General features: G+C 38.9%; 1 protein-coding gene across 1 annotated transcript in view; it reads right to left on the bottom strand.

Moving 5' to 3' along the window:
- MYOM2 (myomesin 2) overlaps positions 1-25,189 on the bottom strand; it is a 94,210-nt gene that overhangs the window by 6,840 nt on the left and 62,181 nt on the right. The window contains exons 23-36 of the mRNA XM_060689260.2: positions 24,871-25,027; positions 24,661-24,767; positions 22,777-22,821; positions 21,989-22,125; positions 17,147-17,291; positions 16,984-17,043; positions 14,588-14,655; positions 11,884-11,997; positions 8,793-8,880; positions 6,387-6,425; positions 3,965-4,070; positions 878-1,041; positions 527-563; positions 382-404 (exon numbers count right to left, since the gene is read on the bottom strand). Coding sequence (XP_060545243.2) covers positions 382-404; positions 527-563; positions 878-1,041; positions 3,965-4,070; positions 6,387-6,425; positions 8,793-8,880; positions 11,884-11,997; positions 14,588-14,655; positions 16,984-17,043; positions 17,147-17,291; positions 21,989-22,125; positions 22,777-22,821; positions 24,661-24,767; positions 24,871-25,027 — 1,290 coding nt within the window. The remainder of the gene's footprint in view (positions 1-381; positions 405-526; positions 564-877; positions 1,042-3,964; positions 4,071-6,386; positions 6,426-8,792; positions 8,881-11,883; positions 11,998-14,587; positions 14,656-16,983; positions 17,044-17,146; positions 17,292-21,988; positions 22,126-22,776; positions 22,822-24,660; positions 24,768-24,870; positions 25,028-25,189) is intronic.

The following is a 25,189-nucleotide window of genomic DNA, read 5'->3' as shown; positions in this document are numbered from 1 at the left end:
TAATAAAGAATTCATCCATCCATCCATCCAATAATATCACATTATTAACTAGATAAAAGAGGGGTAACTATTTCTGAATCAAGATTTGTATTCATGTTTCCTGACCAAATGGAAAAGGGGAGAATCCCAGTCAGCCTAAGGTGGGTCAAATTGTTTGCCAACTCACTGAGCAAAGAAGCAAATCTGATTATCTCTACACACTTCATATTTCTACCACAATCATTCAGCATGTTTGATGAGAACCATTCTTTGTATAAGACTTCGACTTTTTCGTCATTCAGTCAAAGCTACTCTTTTCATTTTTACTAGAACGCTATCTCCTGTTCTTCTGTATTCATACTGAATATTCCTTTGTTTGTTTATTTACTTTCAAATACTTACTTTTCTCAGCAAAAGCAGCTTCCCTAAAGTTGGGGAAAAATGGAAAAAAAATTAACATCCTAATACAATGACACTGATGGCCAAAATAAACTAATTGCAAAGTTTATGTCCAAAACAAATAAAATAAAATAAAATAAAATCTTACTTGAGCCGCTGGAATTCTTCATAGGCCTCATCGAAAGCTGCAGTGAAACATTTCAGCATGTTAGGAACTTGACTTTATGAGTTGGCACAAATGCGAGCATATGTACTTGCCTTGCTTTCCCCCCACCAACCCACCCACAGCCTACAGTGTGGTACAGAAACATCAAACAAAATCTAAAAGTAGGGATCAAAGTCAGTCTTGATGAGACATGGAATGAATAAAGATAATGCATGTTCCTGGAACATTTCGAGCACAGAATTGATGCTTATGAATAAACCAAAGAGAAATAGGGCAGTTTCCAAAATATGTTCGACAGGGATAAAATGTTGCATGGGTGGTCAAGATTCCTACCTTGCCCAGATAGATCAAGGGTCCGCTTGTGGGCTTCCTTGCCATCAAACAGCTCAAAAGTATATTTCCCTTTATCTTTTTCGGTAGGCTCACATATCTGTATCCATGCGACTTCATCACTACCACCAATTCTCATCTTTTCACTTGAAGAAACCTTGGCTTCCCTAGGTAAACCAAGAGACTGCATTCAAGCAAATGCGCATCATTTTGATATACTTGGACATTACAAAACAGGAGAGGGATTGTCAGACCTGCCACAACCTAAACCTCTAAATCAGGGGTGTCAAATTGGCGGCCTGCAGGCTGGATGCGTCACATGCAGGCCACGCCCACTCCAGCTCCGTGAAGGGAAGAAATGTTGTGAAATGTCACATGATGGCAACGTCACGCCATGAGTTTGACACCTGTGCTCTAAATAGAAACGATCCTTGGCTCCATTTGTTGAAAGGCATAGTTCATTAGAGATTGAGTGTACTGCAGTAGTGCAAAACCAGAACTGAAAATCATGCACCCAAATCCCTAAGTTCTACCAAAGGTGCTTTTTCAAGAGGCAACTGGACTTTCTGGTTTTTCTTTGAAGATGTTTCATTTCTCATCCAAGAAGCTTCTTCAGGTCTGGGTCAATCCCTGTAAGAATGCTGAAGAAGCTTCTTGGATGAGAAGCGAAGCGTCTTCAAAGAAAAACCAGAAAGTCCAGTTGCCTCTTGAAAAAGCACTTTTGGGAAAACCATGATCTGGATGACTGAGAGTCTCCATAGACATTCAACTAAGTTCTATTTTTTCCTCCCTTAACTGTCCTCATTGCCCTGTCAGTGTAACCAATCAGGTTAGGCAAGATGTTTTTTTAACTGTTAGTCCAAGTGTAGTTTCTTATGTGGCCCCCTCCTTCTTCCAGCTGGGTGACCTTGAGGAGGATATAGCACTTATTTTTGTTTCCCAAAACATTCCCTCCTTCATTCCCCCTCCCCACAGTTCAGGACAGTCATCGCATAACAGCAAAGCACAAGGAAGCACAAGGTGGCAGCTGATGGGGATGTTCCTGATTGTCCTAAAGTTAGTTTCAACCAGCCAGAAAGTCTCAAACAAAAGTTTAAATGCCATGTGACTCCCCCCCAAAAAAGTGCCTGTGGAAAGCTGGTGTTTAAAAAAGTAGCAATAAATGCCACCAGATATGTTCAAATCTTTCTGTGTATCTTAAACAAGCAACCATATACATTATAGTTAAAGCTGCAAATGTATACTTGTTGCAACATTGTACTGAAGTTGCAGTTCCGAAAAGTCTTCTACACTTTCATTATTGGAGGTATGCGAGCTATTTGAATATCAAGAAATCTAATAATAAAAAAATGCTGAATTTTCTTGCAGCCTCAATACAACCTTGCAAAAGGTTGGGGATTTGCAGACTTCAATCAGAAGGACTATCTTTGACCAAAAAGCCATTGAAGCATTATATCCTCTGTGCCTATAAAGAGAAGGAAATTCGGAGATAATTTTTTTAAAAATCAGCAAGATCCTTTTTCAGAAAATAACATCTCCACTTGGCCTTTCTTTTAAATTCTTTCCTCTTTCATTTCTAATTTATTTTCATACTTATTTTTGTTCTATCTGTATTTCAATGTAATAATCTACATGAAGCTTAAAAGCATTTTGTTTGTTTTTCTTTTGCTTCTTTTTAAGGAAAAGCATCTCTCTCCTAGGGAGATTTCTATTACTTCTGCTGTTTATCATTTATAGTGGTTTCAGGATGTATCTTGCATTTTCAGAAAGAGAGAGAAAAGACAAGGAATATTCTAAGGGGAAATAGAGGAGATTAAAGAGAAACTCAAAAGGAAAGCAAGCAAAAGCATGCAGCTATATGACTGGTTAATCCAAGTTTTGGGAGTCACAAGCAGGAAAGAAAGAGAGGCAAAGAAAATGAAACTTTCAGCTCTGGGTTGAAGCACAGTCCTCAATATCTGCCGATAGGCCTGGGGGAAACCCTCATTTGAAGTTTCATAGAACTACTAACACCTGTAGCAAGTAATTCTGAACTTTATAGAACTGCAGCTGCATTCAGAAGTAAGGTGCTCGCTGTGAGATACTTAGCTGAAAAATCAGAGGCATTTCGTCAAGCATATGGAACAGCCATGAAAAAGTCAAAGGAAACCTGATATTTCATCTGAAGTTTTCAAGTTTAAAAAAGTCTCTGGGAATCACAACACATTTTCCTTAACTTCGTGCTTTTGCTAACTGATATCTTTAGGTACAATGACCTTCATACAGTATTGCTTTGCATATTTAATGCTTAGGATTCAATAGCTCCTCGGTAGTGCGTGAGATCAAATCAGGAAAAGAACCTGCTCACTTCTCACTGAACAAACCTGGTAACTTAAGTGTCCAGAATAGAGCAATCCAAATTGTTGGGATTTGACTTAACAAGAAACTGATGTATTAAAAATGGTTAAAAATGTAGTGAATAGGGTGCTGTCCTAGAAACCAGGAGATTGTGAATTCTAGCCTGTCTTAGCCATGAAAACCAGATGGGTGACATTGGGCCAATCATTTTTTCTCAGCCCAACACACCTCACAAGGTGGTTGTTGTGGGGAAAATAGGAGGAGAAAAGAGTATTAAGTGTCTTTATTGCCTTGAGTTATATTTATAAAGTAATAAAGGTGAGACAAAAAAAAATAATAAATAATAAGCATCAACTTCCTCAGCCAAACAGATCTGTAGCTTGAAGCCCTGTTAGATCTCCGCTTTTCAGTGGGTGGAGGATTGGCTGCTGTGGGTGGCTGCTGACTTGAAGATTTGTTCCAGGCTCCCTGCTTTGCAAGGTCCTAGGATGATTCAGGGGTGACTGGGGATTCGCAGGAAAAGCTGCCAGCTGTGCTGATGACAGTATGAAAACATAGATTGGCTCATTTGTCATGCAAAACCTATCACAGGGGAATGTAAATTTATTCCTTTAAAAAAAAAAAGTTAGAAATGACCATCTGAGCTGTAATTTTCCTGCCTGCATTATCAGCATCGTTCCCAAAATGAGTTTTCAATAGCTACTGAATACCAGTTGACATTCATGCAGGATTCAGAACTTTGTTCTCTCTTACTTGTGATACCAGCTTGCTTTCATTTCCTCCATGTAATATTTCAAGAAACACTGCAGCCTTATTCCTTCCGGAGTGCAGTGGATCTTCAGAGGAGAAGCTGATTTACCTGCAATCAGAAAAAATGTTGCTTATAATCAGTTTTAAATTGTAAGGTCTAACCTCTTAAATAATAACAGCAGTTTCTTAGTACAGTGGATATTATGCTAAAAGTATTATGCTCTTAGTACAGTGGATATTATGCTCAAAGTATGCCCAAATTTGGGGGTTCAAAGTATTTCTACTTCTGCTGAAAGTTTTCCATAAAATATGCATCACCTTAAAACTATAGTACAAAAGTCTTTTGTTATATGTAAACATAAATGACATTTATTTCAAAAGTTCTTACTGGCCATTGCTGATCAATTTTTTTAAAAAAATGCTGCCATCAGAAATCTGTCTAATGTCCTCTCTCCAAATTACAAAGTATTATCTTCATTATCAAAATGGACTGATTAAGAACATTTACTATGTAATGATGATAAATATCAAAAATAAGAAAACATTATTATAATCTTCTGTTTGTTTATTCTTATAAAGTGCCAGTAAATGCCAACTTAGACATACATTTCTACTTAAGGGTGTGATACTAAATTTAAAATGATTTCGTATTGAACCATTGACTAAGAACGTGGTAGTGCCTGATAAATTCTTATTTACAGTTATAACAAACTGAATTGTCCTAAGCCTACTTCAATAAATGAAGCAAAACCTAACAGATGGAAAAATATTTTACTCCTGCCAGAGAGTAACACCTTGCTGATTCTGGGTCACCTCAAGCTAAGCACAATTGCATTTTTTTTTAGTACTTGGATTCTAACCAAATGCTAGCTACTCAGGTGATACAAATATTGCTATATAGTATTCTCTATGTTAGTGAATACTCAAAGATTTTATAGTTATTTTCTAAAACCTGAAAATAGAGAGTAACATAGTTGGAAGGGACCTTGGAGGTCTTCTAGTCCAACCCACTGCTCAAGCAGGAGACCCTATACCCGTGATGGTGAACCTATGACATGTGTGCCACAGGTGGCACGTGGAGCCATATCTGTGGGCATGCGAGCATTGTCCTAGTTCAGCTACAGCACCCATGCGCATACCGGCCATCTGATTTTTGGGCCTTCCAGGCCCACTGGAAGTTGGGAAACGGGCCGTTTCCAGCCTCCAGAGAGCCTCAGGGGATGGGGAACACCATTTTCACCCTCCCCAGGCTCCAAGAAAGCCTCTGGAGCCTGGAGAGGGCGAAAAATGGGCCCACTGGACCCACCGTGCCATCACGTGCCAAAAGCGGGGGGTCGCAGGCACATGAGGAGGCACATGAGCGGGCACATTGAATTATGGGTGTGGGCACGTGCGACCTTCCTGTGCTCCCCCCGCTTTTGGCACGTGACGGCAAAAAGGTTAGCCATCACTGCCCTATATCATTTCTAACAAATGGTTGTTCAATCTCTTCTTTAAAACCTCCAATATTGGCACACCCATAACTTCTGACGACAAGTCGTTCCACTGATTAATGATTCTAACTGTCAGGAAATTTCTCCTTAGTTCTAGATTGCTTCTCTCCTTCAGATCAGGGGTGAAATCAACTTATCTTCTCAACTGGTTCAGAAGTACATGCGCTGTGTCAAGTGCGCACACGGAACCTCTGTGCATGCACAGAGGGTAAAAAACAGGTTACTTCCTGGTTAAAACCAGGAAGTAACGACAACCGGGTGGGTGGGCAGAGCCTCGTGCTGCCATCACTACCAGTTCTCTGAACCACCGGCCGCCAACACTAACGGTTCGGCCAAACTGGTCCGAACCAGGAGCATTTCACCCCTGCTTTGGAGTGATTTTAGCCTTTCGGAAGGCCATCAGACCTGGCTTTTTATCCAGGTGCTGGGATAATATAAGGATATTGGAAGCTAGTGGTGAGTCAACCTAAGGAGATGATAGGTGCCAGGTTTTTATTTTTCAATTTTATAGTTTATGGTAAAGGTAAAGAAGTCCCTGCCGATCAGACTCTGATAGTCATTGCTGACTTTAGGGGACAGAGCTCATTTCCCTTTTAAGGCCATTGAGCCAGTGTGGTCTGAAGACATATGGCCAGCATGATGTCACGGAGCACTGTTACCTTCCTACCAAAGTGGTACCTATTTATCTACTTGCATTTGCATGCTTTCGAACTGCAAGGCAGGATAGGAGCTCACTCCCTCATGTGGCACTCAGGTCTCAAACCTGGGCTGCCAGCTTTCCAGCAGACAAGTTCAGCCTCTTAGCCGCTGAGCCACCACATCACTTGGTTTATGATTTTATGGTTATTCATTTTGTGAGCTACCCAGAGTTGTGCTTAAGATGGGTGGGCATACAAATCTAAATAAAACAAATAAAAGTGACATTTACTCACCACTGACTCTACTCAATCCCTGGATTATATCATCATATACTGAGGAGAAGAGGAGAAACAATATCCAGTCAGCACAGAACAGACTGCTATGTGGTATTCATATGAGAAAACATTAAGGTAAGCATCAAAAATACCCTAAGAGTTATTTCAGAAAACCTTACAGTTTGTATCTCTTCCTTTCGCATTTACCTGTTGTAATCCTCATAGAGATAAAGTACATAGATAAGCCTAATGAGACCAATTTAAGCGGTGCCTCTAGTAGGTTGTGTCTCATTGGTGATTTTGATAAATCTCATTCATCCTTTGATGCCTTGCCCACCAACAATGTTGCCATTTTACAGATGGGTATACATTTAAAGTAGCAGCAAGACAGAGATCCTAAGAGGAGGAGATGGTAGCAGTTGGATCAACTGCTGAAGGAACACAACATTTGGAAGCCCAAAATCAAGCACAAAAGTAAAACCATCTTTGGAGGACCACTAACTGGACATGGTCAGAGAACAATACCTACAAGGCAATTGCTGCCTCAGAGAACAAAGGCCTAAACTGACTTTTGCTCAAGAGCACAGCCCTCTCAAAAAATAAACACTTCTGGGGAGTATCTTTTTTTTCTTTTCATACTCTGCATTTATAAAGCTGGCAGTTCAACCTGGACAACAGCTGCAAGTTTCAATTGCTACTGCTAATACTGCTGCTGTTTTCATTAAGTAGGAAGCCCAAACAACAGCAGGACACTTAGTCTCAAAAAGAATAGAACTGCCATTTGGAAACATAGAAGATTTTGGAAATAAGTGGAGCTTTCCGATGGACATTTTTCTACTGCTGGATATCAATAACTCGAAGGTAGAAAGGTTGATGACTGCAAAGGTGTGTTCACACACCTACTCGTTATTTGGCATCCCAGGGACACTTGTTATAATTCTCCAATTAGCTTATTTTTTTTCTTTTAAAGAATAACAAATTTCCCCCATCCTGTTTTTCTCCAAAGTTTGCCACTGTGCAAAGAATCACAGGGCTGGCACCTCATTAGGTAGCAGATGTCACCCTACCCTCAGGAGAGTTGAGATGTCAGCAAGAGAAGGGAAAGATTGGCATTTGTGATTGACCTCCCATACAACTCATGGATGAGTAAACTTCTTTTGTGGCTGTGAACCTATCAGGAGCCAGAGTAAAGCACTCTGGGATGACAAAGGTCAAATGGCTTATCCTTCCACAGACATTCCTCTTTCAGAAAAGGTTGCTATGGTGGATATTAGGTTGTAATTGTCCTGTAGAACAAACTGAGGCTGCTATTAAGGTTTCTTTCATGGAAAATTGCTATCAAGTGGAAATCTGTGAAAAATATTTTTGCGTGGTATTCTCTTCTTGCATGCATTGTTTGTGTCATGTACGCAAAACTCTGGATTAACTAATCCACTTCCCATGTTCCCATGCCATATGTTGTTCAATAAACCACTCTATATTTCATGAACTATCTGGTTCACACAATAATGTGAGACAATGACTGAGTCTCTTCGATCCATGAATGACAAATAACTTGCTTAATTTTAACTTAAACTATTTTAGTTTATGTGTATCAGCAGACACCACACGGATGCCACTCTGAAATACTGTAAATGTTGTCATGAGGTTGTAGCAAGTGACAGCAGGAAGTTACAGACCCCAACACATCTGAAAGATGCCAAGCTTTTCTAAAACTTGTAGTTTAGATTTAAAGGCATGAAAAAACAGGCTCTAAATCTGGTGAGGTGCCCGTACAAGAACAACCACCACAGATGGACTGCTGCGGTGCCATGTTAGAGGACAATTATGAAGAATTTGGAATCACCAAATACATCGTTCTTCTTCTTCATCTCTCCTGAATTGTGGGAATTGCCAAAGTGGTTGTGGGTAATTGCAATATTAGGCATGTGTGGATGCATGAGTGTCAGCAATTCTATAGTATGTGGTTCTAAATGATAGGAGACAGCATACAAAGCATGGTAATAGCAATTCTGAATCAGGTTCTACTGGATTTCTGGCTCCTACTGTGCTTGGTAAATCTCCTTTCTCCATCCCAAGTCAAAAAATCCAAAGGCTGTCACCTTTACTTTTAAAGGAAAGGACCATTTTTGATGGTCCGAGGGAAAGTTCTATAGGGCCATGAGAAATGTTTTGTGGGACCTGTCTACACTAGATGCAGCACAGAGGAATATTCACATTGTATACTTTAAGAGAAGGGAAAACACTATTTCGTTCCTGTGATCTTCAGTTTTAGGATTTTCCAGGCCAACCTGTATGGCCACTGGAAAGACATTTGTGGCAGTGGCATTCAAAATATCTGGAAGACAATTGTAGCTAAATAAAATTCTTTCTCATGCTTCAGGATAATGATGAACCATTCACTTGCTCAAAATGTGGAATTACCTTTCCCTGATACGTCAAGTTCAGAAATATCCTGGCCTCTGTCATCTGACAGTGTTGCCTTATATTCACCTTGGTCCTTTTTGGACAGCTAGGAGGAAAAATACGGTAACATTATTATGACATGGAAATTAATGAAAACCATTTACAGTCAGGCTACATTTCCTCTCTCAGAAAGCAAATTTATTTGAATTTTGCCTGAGCAGAAATGACATGAATAGATTCCCAATGTGGGCCTAGTGAGTTGAGGCAATTATTTAACACCTTCCGCTTAAAATGAACTAAGCTGCCTATCACACTTTTTAATTCAGAAGGCATCCTAAATGAGCATAATCTATATAAATCACAAATGACTTGATAAAGCTCAGGGATTTACTCATTTTGACAGAAAGGCAATCAGGTACTAAATGCTGATACAGAAGCACTTCTGAACTTGTCTTCTCATTTTCTGTTTGCATCCATTATTATCCATTTTCATCTAAAACAGAAGACATTATCTAGCAATTGCCACCTTTTAAATGAAGTAGAGAAAGCATCCATGTAAGCATAGTTATTTGGAAGCCTTGAAATCAACAATGAATTTCAGTTATAATCCAGTCAAAACTTTTAGCCCCAGTGATTTCAGTTCTGGACTTGAATATAAATTTTATTTTCCCAGATAAATCAATTGATAATATATGTGACTTTGATTTAATCATATCTGTAATTAGGACTGATCTGAGAATGCATGAAGAGCAAGTTTCTATCTTTTTTCTTTCTTTCTTTCTTTCTTTCTTTCTTTCTTTCTTTCTTTCTTTCTTTCCTTCTTTCCTTCCTTCCTTCCTTCCCTCCCTCCCTCCCTCCCTCCCTCCCTCCCAAAATGTTAAATGTTTCAAATTAGGTCATTAAAGCAGTGTTATGCAGGAATTACAACATTCTGCAATCAAAAGAAACTGCATATATTGAACAAAAATAAAAATCTAAAAGTTTGGGAATATCTGGCGATCTGCTAAATAGGGTAAAGATCTTATTTTGTTCCATTAGCTATACCATTTTGATAATGAGGAAGCTAGAAGTCAGTAAAGGTATAGTTGTAAAAATTGACTAAAGTTAAAAGGAAATCATAAAGCAAATAGAATTGCTTATGTACCACTGAAGAAAGAGTATCGCAAAAACAAAGCTAGAAAACAAGTGAGCCGGGAGACATATTTCCAGAGAGTTGAAAGAGGTGTCACTGAGCTCTTTTGCCTCTTTTAAATAGACTTTCAGAATGTTTGTTGTTTCAAAAGGGCAGGCAAACATTTTGACATAATTAAAACATGGTTCTCTGATTGTGGCTATTATAGTTAAGTACATCGTTGTTACTAAAACTTTGGTAAATCCAACCAATCCAACTTTGGTAAATCTGTCTGCACTGAGGGCAACATTTTTTATCCACAGGTAGAATGGGAGGACTGTCCATATTTTTACGTATCTGTCTCCATAGAATCATAACATCATAGGGCTGGAAGAGACCTTGGAAGTCTTTTAGCCCAACCTCCTGTCCAAGGCAGAAGTCCTTATACCAGTGGTGAAATGTAAAATTTGTTACTACCAGTTCTGTGGGATTGGCTTGGTGGGGGTAATGTGACTGGGGTGGGGGGGGGCGTGGCCAATTTTTTTTTTAAAGCATTTTTTCTACAACCTCTTTGGCCAAAGAGGTTGTTAAAAAATGTTTTTAAAAGGCTCTGACAATCCCAGCTGAGCTGCGCGATCGTCAGAGGCTTTTTTTTAACTTTTAAAAGCATTTGTAGAAAAAATGCTTTTAAAAGTAAAAAAAAAAGCCTCTGATGATCAGCTGGGCATGGGGGGGCAGGGATTTCCGCTACTGGTTCTCCGAACCACCTACCACCATCCCTACCGGGTCGAGTGATCCAGTCCGAACCGGGAGCATTTCACCCCTGTCTTATACCATCCAGGACAAATTGGTTGTCCAATTTTTTTCTTGAAAATCTTCGTTGATGGAGCACCTACAACTCCAGGAGACCTGCTTTTCCATTTATTAATCTTTCTCACTGTAGGAAATTCTTCCTTAGTTTCAGACTGGCTCTCCCTCTGATGAACTTCCACCCATTCCTTCTTGTCCTGCCCTCAGGTGCTACAGAGAATAAATCAATCCATTCTTCCCTGTGACAATCTGTCAAGTACTGAAAGACTGCTATCAGGTCTCCGCTGAGCCTTCTCTTGATTAGGGTAAATAGTCCGATTTGCCTTAGCAGTTGAGCTTCCAGATCCCTTATTATCTTTGTAACTCTTCTCCGGATACTTTCTAGGGCCTCAACATCATTTTTGCATTGTGGTGATCAGAACTGGATGCAGTATTCCAAGTGTGGCCTCACCAGTGTAGTATAGAATAGTACTGTCACTTCCCGAGATCTTGATGCTATTCTCTGTTGATGTAACCCATGACTGCATTGGTTTTTTTGGCAGCTGCAACACACTGTTGGCTCATCCTTAAAGCCTTTACTTTAAAGGCTATTAACTTCCTTAAGTTATTAACATGATATTTTCATTAATAAATAACTAAAAAGGGACATGGTGGCTCAGTGGCTAAGATACTGAGCTTGTCGATCGAAAGGTTGGCAGTTCAGTGGTTCGAATCCCTAGTGCCGCATAATGAGGTGAGCTCCCGTTACTTGTCCCAGCTTCTGCCAACCTAGCAGTTCGAAAGCATGTAAAAAATGCAAGTAGAAAAATAGGGACCACCTTTGGTGGGAAGGTAACAGCATTCCGTGCACCTTTGGCATTTAGTCATGGTGGCCACATGACCACCGAGACATCTTTGGGCAGAGTTGGCTCTTTGGCTTTGAAACGAAGATGAGCACCACCCCCTAGAGTCAAGAATGACTAGCACATATGTGCGAGGGGAACCTTTACTTTTACCTAAAAAGCTGTTGTGTAAACTGGCTGATATTTTTTAAAAAATATAACCTGCACGTGCCATGGCACAGGAAGAGGAAGTACTGAACATTAGCAAGAATGAAACTTTTACTTTTACATTTCCGTACTATCCAGGAAATACAGCTCTATGGTTTTGAGCTACTCAGAGGCACAGTTAGGTCCATTGTATTCATACCTTTGGAATAGTCAGGCAACAAATGCCTTTTTGAAAATCGGGTGGCTCTTTGATATTCACCCCAGCTCCATCTCGGTACCACTGCATAAAAGTCTCCTTCTTGGTATTTGCCACCTGAATAAGGACAACAGGAAATGCAATGAAAAATCCCATCCCAAGAGCCAGATGCTATAGTTAATTCTCTGTGGGTTGTGGCCTTGATAAGGCAAAAGAAAGCCTACATGTTTCCCCCATTTTGACTTCAGGTGGAAGGGAAGGGACATCTGTGTAACGGTGAATGAAGACACTATTTTTATTTAAAAAACTGAATTTTTGCACAGTTGTGTAGATGTGTGAAATTGCTCCTCTCCAAAATCAACAGCAAATTTCAGAAACTGTGCAGCCAGGTTGTGAGGTATGCTCTATGCAATTTTTATTTTAAAAATACAATATACCTGCATCTCTGCATAAATGAGCCTGTAGCTAGTAGACTTTTTTTTTTAAAGAATGTTTGAATCAGCAGGTGAGTTCCTGCTTCTCCCCAACTACAGTACTGTTTTGTGGCTTATGGTAGTACCACAAATACTAGGATACACATGGTCTTTCAAGTATCATCTCTTTGTCTCACAATTATGGTTTAGTCCATTGATATGTGCACTTGATCATGTTACAAAGGCCATGGATAATATTCCTCTGTATTCCTTAACATAGCTCTGCAATCAGCAATTTTATTTAAATACAGATATGACCCTGGGTCTGAGGCTAACTATTGCCCATCAGAAGGTGGGAAACAGACAGAAAGTGAAACACCCCAAAGTCTGACAATTTGGAGAGCTGAGAAAAACCTGTACCTTCTTAATTTTAAAATAAATATAGGAGTCAAGTAAGATCTCAGTTAATCAAATTTGTTCAAAAATTATAAAGGATTTCAGTGTGTATATATGTATGTGTTTGTATGTAAGTGTACATGTGTGTATGCATACTTTTAAGAGATATTTAGCATTAATGATAGGCAGAATTAATTCAGTGAAATCACAATCCACTAGTTTCTAGGCTTTTTTTCTGGCAGCCAGCAAACACTCTGCTGCCCATTGGGAGACTAAGGAGACAGTGGGCAGCAGAGTGTTTGCTGGTTGTCAGAAAAAAAGCCTAGAAACTAGTGGATTGTGATTTCACTGAACTAGGGCTGCATAAAAATCTTGGTTTACCTAGGAAGAACCTGGCTAAAGAGAAATACACATAAAGCCTACGAAAAGGAAAGAAAACAAACAAACAAACAAACAAACATACATACATACGTACGTACGTACGTACTTACGTACATATATATATATATATATATATATATATATATATATATATATATATATATATATATATATATCTATATCTATATCTATATCTATATCTATATCTATCTATCTATCTATCTATCTATCTATCTATCTATATATATATATATATGTCTTCTCAGGTTTTCGCAGGTGTATGTATGTAAAAAGTTAAAATCTCGGGTGTTTTCCGGTGTCATTACAAGTCTGTTAGTTAAAATGCTTAAAATCCTGGCTAAAATCCCAGCTTAAAATCCTCCAAAATCCCAACAAATGTAAGATCTTTTGAAACTCTAGCTAAAATCCTAACCAACACTTTAAAAGTTGTGTTGGTTTTTTTTTGGGCAAAGTTTCGACAAGCTCTCTAACTTGTCATCATCGGGCCCCTACTTTCAGTTTAGAAGCTTTAGGTATGCTGCGAGATCGGAGTTGTCGCTTTTCTATGTTCACTGCTGCTGACGTATGCTGATTAGCCTGCAACTCTGTGTCCTGATTGGAGGGCAGCAGTTTTTTCTCCTGCTTCATTATCCTAGCTGCAGCCTGACTGCATGTTAAAGGCCCAGCTTTCTCTGGTTCTCTATTACTAACTGCTGACTGCAAAGAGGGAAGGATTCTGGTAGGCATCACAACGCCACTGATTGCCTGTTGAGATCTCAGCCTGTCTTCTGGCTCGGTTCTCTGTCTCTCTCTATTGCTAACTATCATCTGCAAAGAGGGAAGGACTCTGGCAGGCATTACAACACCACTGGTTGCCTGTTGGGATCTCTGCCTATCCTCTGATATTAGAAGTCGAGTTTCCCTCAGTGCAGGTCTCCAAATACTTGATAACCTAGAAGCGTCATCTCGTCGCTTCATATTCTGCAGCCTCTTTTCAATTTCGATAGCCTCCCTAATTATTCTCTTATTAAGATGTTCCTCTTTCACCACTGTTCTAGTATTTTTGAAGTCGATATTATGTCCCATGGCCTTCATGTGTTGTACCAAGGAAGAAGTTTGCTCTTCTTTTTTCACTGCATTTTTGTTTTCTTCTAAACGCACACCTATTCATCTATTCGTCTGTCCAATGTAAGATGACTGACAGGAGGCACATGGCACTTCGTATACCCCTTGATTTTCTAGCCCAAAGATAAAATTGAGCATGGGATTTATTTGGAGATAATATGCACGTGATAATACTGCAAATATGCTTAAACTTGATTAGCATAAGCAGGAGTTCATTTGTTTTAGTGTGTTAGCTTGTTTTGTTGTTTCTGCAAAACAGCTCCAGATTACAAAATTTTTCATAAAGAGAGAGCGTACCTTTGTTTTAAATTCATACTCTGGTTGCAAGAAATGACATTTGTGCCCCTTTGGAAAGCAATTTTGTTAAAATGCATCCAAAAATAATTGTTCACCTTACACAGCAGCAGGACTTCACATTCATCAGAAACTTTCCAGTGCAAAAACTCCTCAAAATGAGGACCTAGAAGAAGAAGAAAAAAAGGTAAATATGCCATATTCAGATCTTCAGAGAATTAATAAATATGACAGGAAAAATAAAACTGGAAAGAGATTGCTCATTAAGTGACTACACCTAGTTCAGTGGTTCTCAACCTGTGGGTCGGGACCCCTTTGGGGGTAGAACGACCCTTTCACAGGGGTCGCCTAAGACCATCGGAAAACACATATTTTCAATGGTTTTAGGAATAAATTTATGGTTGGGGGTCACCACAACATGACGAACTGTATTAAAGGGTCGCGGCATTAGGAAGGTTGAGAACCACTGACCTAGTTTGTCCCTCCAGTCCTTGAATAAATGGCCACATAAGGAAAGCTACTTATTAAATGAAAAGAATCCTTGGACTTGTGAGTAGAGAAAGTTTGTAGGACTGATCCAATTCTTCAGCAAAAACAAATAGATGTTTGAGAAATGCTAGTTTTCTTTAAAGACTTAGGAAGAATGTAGGTGGGTTCATTATTCCGATTTCAAAATGAAGATGTTAAAATTGCAATCCCACAACCAAAGTGCCTTTCAGCAACTGGGTCCATTGAGGAGAAAGCCATCATATGCTGAATACTGATTTATCAACATTAAAAGCTCCTATAGTGATAAAGGCGCCACTGTTCCACATCAGAAAAACAGCTCAGCATAGGAATGTGGGCCTTCTTTCCTTCCTTGATAAACATATTCTAAGCTCACCCAAGTTAGCTCTGAATTACGAACTGAGGCAATGTTGACTCTCCTTTGTACCCCAGAAAGTCCCTCTGGCAGAATCCAAAGAATCTGAATTCATTGTCTTATTTTTCTCTGGATTTGGGATGCATACAGTACGTTATTGCAGTTGGGTGTATCAAAATGCTGTATGCCAGAAACCCTGTGTAACTTGCCAGAGATTCTGTTAGAGGAGAAACAGAACTACTGGAATAACATATCTGAGAGCTCCTGATGTCTAGGGTGACACAGGAGATCAGCCACACGTCGCAAGGAAAATAAAATAGGCTCCTTAGTATTGACATAAGAAAAGGAGGGTGGGGGAGAAATGTGCAGATGGATGTTCAGGGTAGGCTTTGGAACGGGAATAAAATAAAGCAGATGAGCAAACTTTGAGGTTCCAGGTTCACCTGGAATCCCAAAAGTCCTCAGCTATCTTTAAATGTTGGGAATGATAATAGCTTGTAATGTTTTGTGTGAAAAGCCAGGACAATCAGTGAACAAAGTACTAGAGAATAATTCTATGCATAAATTATAAAGCTTAAGGAAACCAGAAAAAGTTCTATTTTGGTTCCATCCAGCAGTTTCTCCATATTACTCAAAGGCTAAAGACAATCCTCATTCTGGGGAGGGAAAATACAGTCTTGGATTAAACTGTGATAATTTAATATTTATCTTTACAAAAGTTAGTTTGAACAATTAACCAGTGAAACAACTTGCCTCCAGTTTTCAAGAATAGATTGTCTGAAATGGTATAGGGTTTCCTGCCTAAGCAGGGTGTTGGACTGAAGACTTCCAAGGTTCCTTCCAACTCTGTTATTCTATTCTATTCTATTCTATTCTATTCTATTCTATTCTATTCTATCCAATCCTATCCTATCCTATCCTATCCTATCCTATCCTATCCTATTCTATTTGTATCCATGAATAAAATGTTGGCTTTTTAAACACAAAACTCTAAGCAAAATTAGAGGGAGGGAGGGAGGGAGGGAGGGAGGGAGGGAGGGAGGGAGGAAGGAAGGAAGGAAGGAAGGAAGGAAGGAAGGAAGGAAGGAAGGAAGGAAGGAAGGAAATTTCTAAAATATAGAAAAACTAAATGCATGTGAGACAAGTAAACAAAAAGACAGAGTGCCAAATATTATCTTTTGCTGCACTGAAAAACATTGACTTGGAATTATATTTTCTGTATTCTGCATGAAGCTCCTATATTACTTTTTAGTTTTGTCTTCCAAAAAAAAGAGCTTGGGAGCAAATCATAATCCAATGTTATTACCGTTAAACTGCTTGCCTTATGGTAACAATGGCAAATGCTTCGCGTGAAGCAGGAGGATACTGAATTTATTTACTATACATTAGAAATTAATTATAAAGAACATAAAATTGACAAAAGAATATAATCCAACCACATTAAATTCAGCATGTGGGCCGTTACTGTTTTCTTTTGTAGACCCAATTGTGCATAGCATTGATTACTATAAAGTGTTGTGTAAACCTTACTAATCCCAGTGTGAATTAAGGATATGCATTGTTTTTACAGAATGTTTCTGCCATCAAAGAAAGAAAAAAAGAAAAACTATTCTCCAGCTAATCTCATTTTACCTTGTTTCCTTAGGAATTCCTTTCTCTGCAATTGGGCCTCAGCCAAAATAGCCTTAAAAGCTGAAAAAGGACAGAAGAGGAGGAATAAATGGATCAATCAGATATTCCAAAAGACAGAAAACTTATCATATACATTCCAGGTAAAAATTTTTAGGCAACTTACCGTCACCAATGAGAACCAAAGACGATTGACCTTTGGCTTTCCCATCTTGAAGCTGAACCGTGTAGGTACCTTCATTTTCAAGAGTAAAGTGGTCCATAACCATCTCAATAGTGCCTGTTGCATGGTCACACTTAATCTTATGTGTCTGGAAATTAGATAGGTCAAAGGTCATCTCAGGTATAGGCTGGTTACAGCTGAGAATTGTCACAGAATGAAACAGAGTGACTGACAGAGTGACTGAAATCTTGGAGACAAAATTAAGTCGGTGGGAATTATAACTACAGTACCTTAATCTCTGTTAAGGAGTAGTCAGAGTTTAAGGAACTGAGATTTTTTTATTGATTTTTTTATTTGTCAAACAAAAATTACAAATTTGAACAAGAAAAATGAGAAACTTAAAAGGCAACAGGAACGATAGGCATGTTAGTGCACTTACTCGTGTCCCCTTAGGGACCTCTTAAATGTGAAGAGAGATCCACAGAAGTTAAAAATGGTGGAACCTATGGATCATATCTATGGACCTATCATAGTATTTGGATCTGTCCACACTATAACAGCAGGGAGTCTTTTTCTCTCTGTGTCTCTCTCAAAAAAAAAAACAGATTTACTTATCAGGTTTTCCCCTTCACCATCTCTACACATTCCTTTTTTAGACGGTATGAGAATTAAGACCCGCTTCAAATGGCAATTTTACAATGCCCCAGGCTCCATTTTAGATACTTGCACAGCAGGGAATTGATTTATGCACATGCTGTATAGCCTTTATTTAATCTTATGTATGTGAAAAACAATCATAGCTATGTTAGTCCACAGGGGAAGAAATCCATGACTAGATTAAGGCCACATAAAATTGTTCCCAGGAAGGGCATTAAAAAAAAAAATCTTTCAGGAATCCTGCTGGGAACAAATGTCAATTTCTTTCCTCTAGTAAATCTGTGGTAGGATAAATACTACCCAAATCAAAAGTGAATATTCAGATGATGTAGGATGGAAGCAGCATATAGTGCTTGGACCAAATCTGCTTTTAATAAAGAGTAAAAGCAGAGAATTCTACCAAACCCTCAGAAAAGTTATTCTGACCCTAAATTGATATAGAAAACAGAAATATTAACCAGTTCATTGGGAAGACAAAATGGTGGATGCAACCAGGTAATCAAAGACCCAGCCCCCTTTTAACAGACACTGAAAACTTCTCCTAAGATATAAAAGAGGGTCAGGCTACATTGCTGGGTCACACTCACAGTTATGGCAACTTTGATGTAGGGCAGGGGCCTCCAAACTTGGCAGCTTTAAGACTGGCTGAGGAATTCTGGGAGTTGAAGTCCACGAGTCTTTAAATTGCCAAGTTTAAGTTGTTCTATGGGAGCCTGTAACCTTAACTGTAATCTTTCTTCACTGGTATGGGGAACATTTGGGCCACTAGTTATGGTTGAGTTATAATTCCCAGTAGGTCTTGCTTGATGAGCCAATGAAATAGAATGCTGGGAGGTGTAGTTCAACAAGCTTTCTGCGACAACTCAGAAAGCTCAAACTGCCCAAGGAGCTGCTGATCCAGTTCTACAGAGGAATTATTAAGTCTGTCATCTGCACATCTATAACTGTCTGGTTTGGCTCTGCAACCCAACAAGACAGACACAGACTTCAGAGGATAATTAGAACTACAGAAAAAAAAACAATTACCACCAATCTGCCTTCCATTGAGGACCTGTATGAGTCAAAAAGAGGGCTGTGAAAATATTTACAGACCCCTCACATCCTGGACATACATTGCTTCAACTCCTACCCTCAAAACGATGCTATAGAGCACTGCACACCAGAACAACTAGATACAATAACAGTTTTTTCCCGAACGCCATCACTCTGCTAAACAAATAATTCCCTCAACACTATCAAACTATTTACTAAGTCTGCACTATTATTAATCTTCTCATCATTCCCACCACCCATCTCCTTCCACTTATGAGTGTATGACTGTAATTTTGTTGCTTGTATCCTTACAATTTATATTGATATTGTTTCCTGATTGCTTATTTGTACCCTACGACTATCATTAAGTGTTGTACCTTATGATTCTTGATGAATGTATCTTTTCTTTTATGTACACCAAGAGCGTATGCACCAAGACAAATACCTTGTGTGTCCAATCACACTTGGCCAATAAAAAATTCTGTTCTATTCTATTCTATTCTACAGTTCTCCATCTTAGCCAAAAAGAAACAGATAATTTATTGTTCATGTGATGTTTGCATATAGTACTTCTTCTATTTTACCGCCACAGATCAAGAGATGAAAACTACCAACTAGAGATATTAATTAAATTCTTCTTCTTTTAATGATACATTTTTATTTAAAAAATATATTTCAAAGGAAAAGCATGTTGTGGCTCCGTTGCCTGAGCCTGGGCTATCGACAGATGCAGACTCTGAGAGTGAGGGGAAGGAGTTGGCAAGGCCTTCCTCTCCAGGACCCTCCTCTCTGGCAATGCCTCCGGAGGACACCGAAGGCCAAACGATAGGCTCAGAGCCAAGCACATCCCCGCAGCCACAGGGGGACAGCAACGAGGAAGATAAGTGCTGGCTGGACCCTCGACAGAGGCTCAGGGAGAAGCGTGCACAGCAGAGGGGAAGGCGTACCAGAGATTAGCTGAGTCACTGGACCATACCCCACAGGGTATAAATGTGGGTGTGGTGGCCGGTTCAGTTTGTGACGAGCAAAAACTAGAAATACTCCATGATCTCTGCTTTACTGGACTTTGCCTGCTTTATCGGACTGCATTTGAATTAATCTTTGTTTTGTGTGAGTAAAGTCTGAATTGGCAGCTAGCCACAGGGTTGCTGCCAGCTTTATCATCAAAGAGTTTTGTCGTGTGGCTTATAAACGCCGGGCCGTCTGTGGGTGTGTGTGTGTGTGATACGGGGACAGAACAAAGCAAAAGAAATGTGTTCCACTTAGAATCTTGCTGAAAAGTATCTATTTGGTCCAATGGCAAGAAGAAAACCGTATTTTTAATCTAAAGGTATTAGGAGCTATCTGTAGGATACAGTGTCCACAACTTACCACTGTTCATTTAACAATAGTTCAAAAACCTTGGAAAAAGTAACTTATGTCCTATACTTGCACTAAGAACTGTCACACCATCCCTGTGGTCATGTGACTGCAATTTGGGCATTGGCAACCAGCTTGCATTTACAACCAATCGCAACCTCCTGCAATCACATAATCATGGGTTGCCACCAGCGGGAAGCTGGATTTGCTTAACAGCCGTGTGATTTGCTTAACAAGTGATTTGCTCAATGACCACTGCAAAAATTGTCATAAAATTGGGTCCAACGTGATTTATGAACACAGTGGCTTATGATGGAAATTCTGGTCATAAAATGAGGACTACCTGCAAAGAATTAGGTTTTTGATCACAGCCATTATGCAGTAAGATGAAATTCAATGGTTTTATGGCAGCCATAAATACAAGCTTATACGTGAATTTCTACCAAAAGAAATATAATTAATCTCCAGACGCAAACGTCTCCTTATGGTGTGTTAATTGAAGAGGTTAAAATAATGTACGGTACTCTGAAAAATAAAAGCAGTGGCTCTGATGCCAAAGCTTTTGTAGCATTGCAAAAAATACAGAAGTTAGAAAAGAAGGGAGAAATTATAGAGTTTATTCACACTGGAAATGCAACAACAAAAATCAACCATTACTGTCAGTCAGGATTAGGACACCACTAAGGGTATGAAAAGTAAGCAAGTTACGATTTCCTAATGCAGAATGTTTCTTGTTTAGATCTGCCTCTATATACTGTAATATAACAGTGAAATGAAATGGAAGGATATTTCATGAGACTTAAAAAGCTTTTCATGTAACTAGCATTATAAAACCTCTTCTGTGAAGAAAAGGGGGAAAATGTATGTGCATTTTTAAGTGTATTGGTGCTACTAAGACCACTACTATTTGTACATTTAATGCCAGGCATTGGAATGGAATGGAATGGAAATGTTAGGTTCAATTGTGGTTGTAAGAGGATTTTTTTTTTAATGCTGCCATTTAAAACATCTTAATATGTGATTGCCTTTTTTAAAAGTATGGGGGTTTTTTTGTTCAGTTATAATGTTGTTGCTATATATAAAATATTGCATTCTTTCATGACTGAATTGGACTACTTCTCCCAAGTTTCTTCTTGGGTAATATTGCAAAGCTTTCTCTCCGGTAATATTGTATTGCAAACTAAAGCATATAAAACCTTTGCTAGACCAGTTCTTGAATACAGCTCATCTGACTGGAACCCGCACTTTAATACAATTGAGCGAGTCCAGATATATTTCACAAGAAGAGTACTCCACTCCTCTGCTCACAACAGAATACCTTATGCCACCAGGCTTGAAATTTTGGGCTTAGACAACTTAGAACTACGCCACCTTCAGTCTGACCTAAGCATAGTACACAAAATTATCTGTTACAACAGTGGGTCTCAAGCTTCCTAATGCCGCGACCCTTTAATACAGTTCCTCATGTTGTGGTGACCCCCAACCATAAAATTATTCCTAAGACCATTGAAAATATGTGTTTTCCGATGGTCTTACGCGACCCCTGTGAAAGGGTTGTTCGACCCCCAAAGGGGTCCCGACCCACAGGTTGAGAACCACTGTGTTACAACGTCCTACCTGTCAATGACTACTTCAGCCTCAATCGCAATAGTACATGAGCACACAATAGATACACACTTAAGGTAAACGGCTCCAAACTTGATTGCAGAAAATATGACTTCAGTAACAGAGTGGTCAATGCCTGACTCTGTGATTTCATCACAGGTTTGCTTCATATCATCCAAATTCTATACTTACATCACTATTGGAAACTTCACTATCATTGATTATAAATCGATAGGTGGCCTCAGGTGAAAGGCTCTCAGCCTGAATCCAGAAACGCACTTCTCCTTTGTCCAAAATCTCATAGGCTAATTCAGACTTCAAAGGAACAGCTGGAAGAAAACAGCATATATGAAGCAACTCCTTGAAGACCTATCCAAAACATAAGTGCCAGTAGCTTGGTGCCTCTAAAAATCTTAATCAATACACAATAGAAATACAATGAAAGCTTTATACCTTTTCTAATATATTTTCACAGGTTTGTGGGGTCTTTGGTGCTCTCTGAGCCTGGTGGTATTCCTGCAGACATTTCATTACTATGTAACATCATCATTGATGATCATCATCATGATGTTACCTAGTTGAGTAATGGCACGTCTGCAAGAAAAACAACCAAGCTTAAAGAGCACCAAGGACTCCACAGTTCAACCCTGAGCTACAAATATTCTCTTCTATCTGAATCACAGGTATGTATTAAGGAAAGTTCTGCATGACACAAACTTCAGCTGCATTTATTGCGCCATTTACAGCTCTTAAATACATAATCCAGCAAATATTAGATATATTCCATCTGACTCCATTCATCCAAATACATTTGCAAGAGTGAAGAAGATCTCCTTTAAACAAAAACTAATATTTGCATTTAATTAATAGAAGGATAAGCAAGCTGTTCTACCAAAAAGGTTTTTATTGCTTTACTTCAATCACCATGTACAAATGCATTACTTCAGGGACTGCACATTAGATTCAAGCCTCCTACTTACTTGGATTCTTGATTTCACGGCTTAGTGTCATCAAACGTTCAAGCTCTGAAATGAAGAGCAAACTTTAACCTATTGTTTTAATATATGTTGGTCGGCAAACTAAACATTAGTTTTAAAAAAATGTACAAGTCCATGCAATACCAAGAAACTTTAGCTCAATAAAGGAACACAAGTCTGAAAATTCAAGTCTTGAAAAACAGGAGATAGGAGGCAAAATTTGGATTCTGATATCATGACACACCATCCTATGAAGGGATCAAACCTTGATGATAAACTATCTTGTGATAGAATCAAGCTTAGCTGCACCCCCTGTGTGTAGCCAGCCCATGCCTTCCCCTTGGATAAAACCTGAAGAAGCACTACCATTACGGCTTCATTTTAGTTGTATCATCCAACCACCGAATGCTTAATTTTAATTATGGTCTAATGGAAACAAATTACCATTCAACCATTGCTTTCAAAACTCGGTTATTAAAGCAGTTATAACTGATGCTGGCTATAGCTCAAATAACAAAGCAAGAATTTTTGAACTTCTTACAGCTCCAATAAAAAGTGAGAAAAATACAATAATCCAAGAAATGTAGACTCATTCTCGTGCTAAATCATAGCTTATCATAATAGTCAAAGGCAACACAAGAGTTTAAAAATAATGACCCACATTTTAATTATAAAGAAATTCACTAAAATGTAAATATGAGGTAAAATATTATGAGGTAATGTTATCTATATCTTGTTTTATCTGCCAACATAATTCCATAGCGTATCATTTTAAAAAGGGGGTCTCATTTCAGCAAAAACATGAAATCTGGTGGAAACAAAAAGTTTTTTTTTTTTAGTATGTAGTAACTGTCAGTAAGCTCTCACAAAAATTGTGCAAAGCACTGGAGATCAGGATTAGCTAGACTTAACGTATTAGAATTGCTAATAAAGTCTCGGGAAATGGAAGTAATTGCAGGGTCTGCCAATTTTCAAATGACAAAGAAAAGACAAAATTAACTAGTGAAACGCACAAAAGTTTTGCTCTCATTTCTATCTTTATTAGAAGCAAGCCAGCCCATTTAAAAGTTTTACTCATCTATAGAAACAGAGATATTACTCCCTATGACAGTGGTGGCAAACCTTTTACTCACCGAGTGCTGAACAGGTACGCACTTCGTGTGCTTCCCACGCATGCATGTTATCCGCGCTAACACGCAGCTCCCCCGTGTGCTGCATGCGCAATCTCACTATTTGCGCATGCGTGCAGGTTTAACACGGCTCCCCCTGTGCGCTGCATGTGCAATCACACCATCTGTGCATGCACACGGTTTTCACGTGCGCAATGCATGTACGTGAATGCCATCTATGCATGCACGCTCTGTGCACAAGTACTCTCATGCGTATGCGCAAACACACAGGCATGTGCAGGAGAGCTCCAAAGACCAGCTGGGTCCCCTGAATTGCACTCATGCACACCAGAGGCCCAAACACTAGCTGGAGCATGCGCACATGCGCATCTGCAGGTGAGTTGGGCAACAGCTCGCGTGCCCAGAAAGATGGCTCTGCGTGCCAATTCCGGCATGCGTGCCATAGGTTCACCATCACGGCCCTATGAGATACAAAAGTTGGTAAAGGTTGGCTTTGAATACAGTAATGTCTTGAAGGAATAATCCTTTAAAACTTTGTGGTTGTAACAAGGAAATCCTATGGAAGACTTCGATTGTAAAATATCAATGCATATTTATAAAGCAAAAATGCCAATTCCACAGACTATTTATTTTGTAAATAGTTTTTTTTTTCTTTTAAAGAAGTATCAAATCCTTTCAGGCAAAGAAACAAGAAAATGCAGATGACAGCTTTACTCAAATGTGCAGTTTAAGAAGAAAATATGAATTTTGTTTTTACCTTCTTCGTCCATAATGAAACTAGATGAGACCCCATCAGTATCACTAACAGCAACGGAGTAAGTTCCCAAATCATCTTTGTCAGGTTTTTTAAAATAGAGTTTAGAGCTGAAATATATGTTTTTAATTTAAAAACAAAAAAACAAAATTAGTATTTTGCTAAAATGATCCATACTTTTAAAAACATTCATAAAGGAGTTTACAAACTTACTGATCTCCAATGGTTTCAATATTAAATTTATCGGAATCATCTATCTCTTCATAAAATTTGCTCCAGGCAAAATGAGAAGCATCTGTAATTTCTTTGCAGTCAAACCCAAGGTAAATATTGCCTTCCTCATCCACACCAGCACTGATCTCTTTTGTATCTATAAAATAGGATTGTAGTTCAAAATATAAACATTGTTCGTTCTCCCCAAATCTGAGTCCATTAAGGCCTTATTGGCTTTAATTAGACCAAACTTTCCCTTAATTGTTTCACATTCCTGCTGCAACCTGAAAGAATTTATAGAATTTACATATCAAAAAAG

The sequence above is a fragment of the Pantherophis guttatus genome, chromosome 1 (assembly GCF_059756535.1).
Source record: "Pantherophis guttatus breed Tessera chromosome 1, ASM5975653v1, whole genome shotgun sequence".
In the NCBI taxonomy this organism is placed as follows: Eukaryota; Metazoa; Chordata; class Lepidosauria; order Squamata; family Colubridae; genus Pantherophis; species Pantherophis guttatus.
Note: the sequence above shows the minus strand (reverse complement) of the source record. Positions and strands in the feature narration are given on the sequence as shown.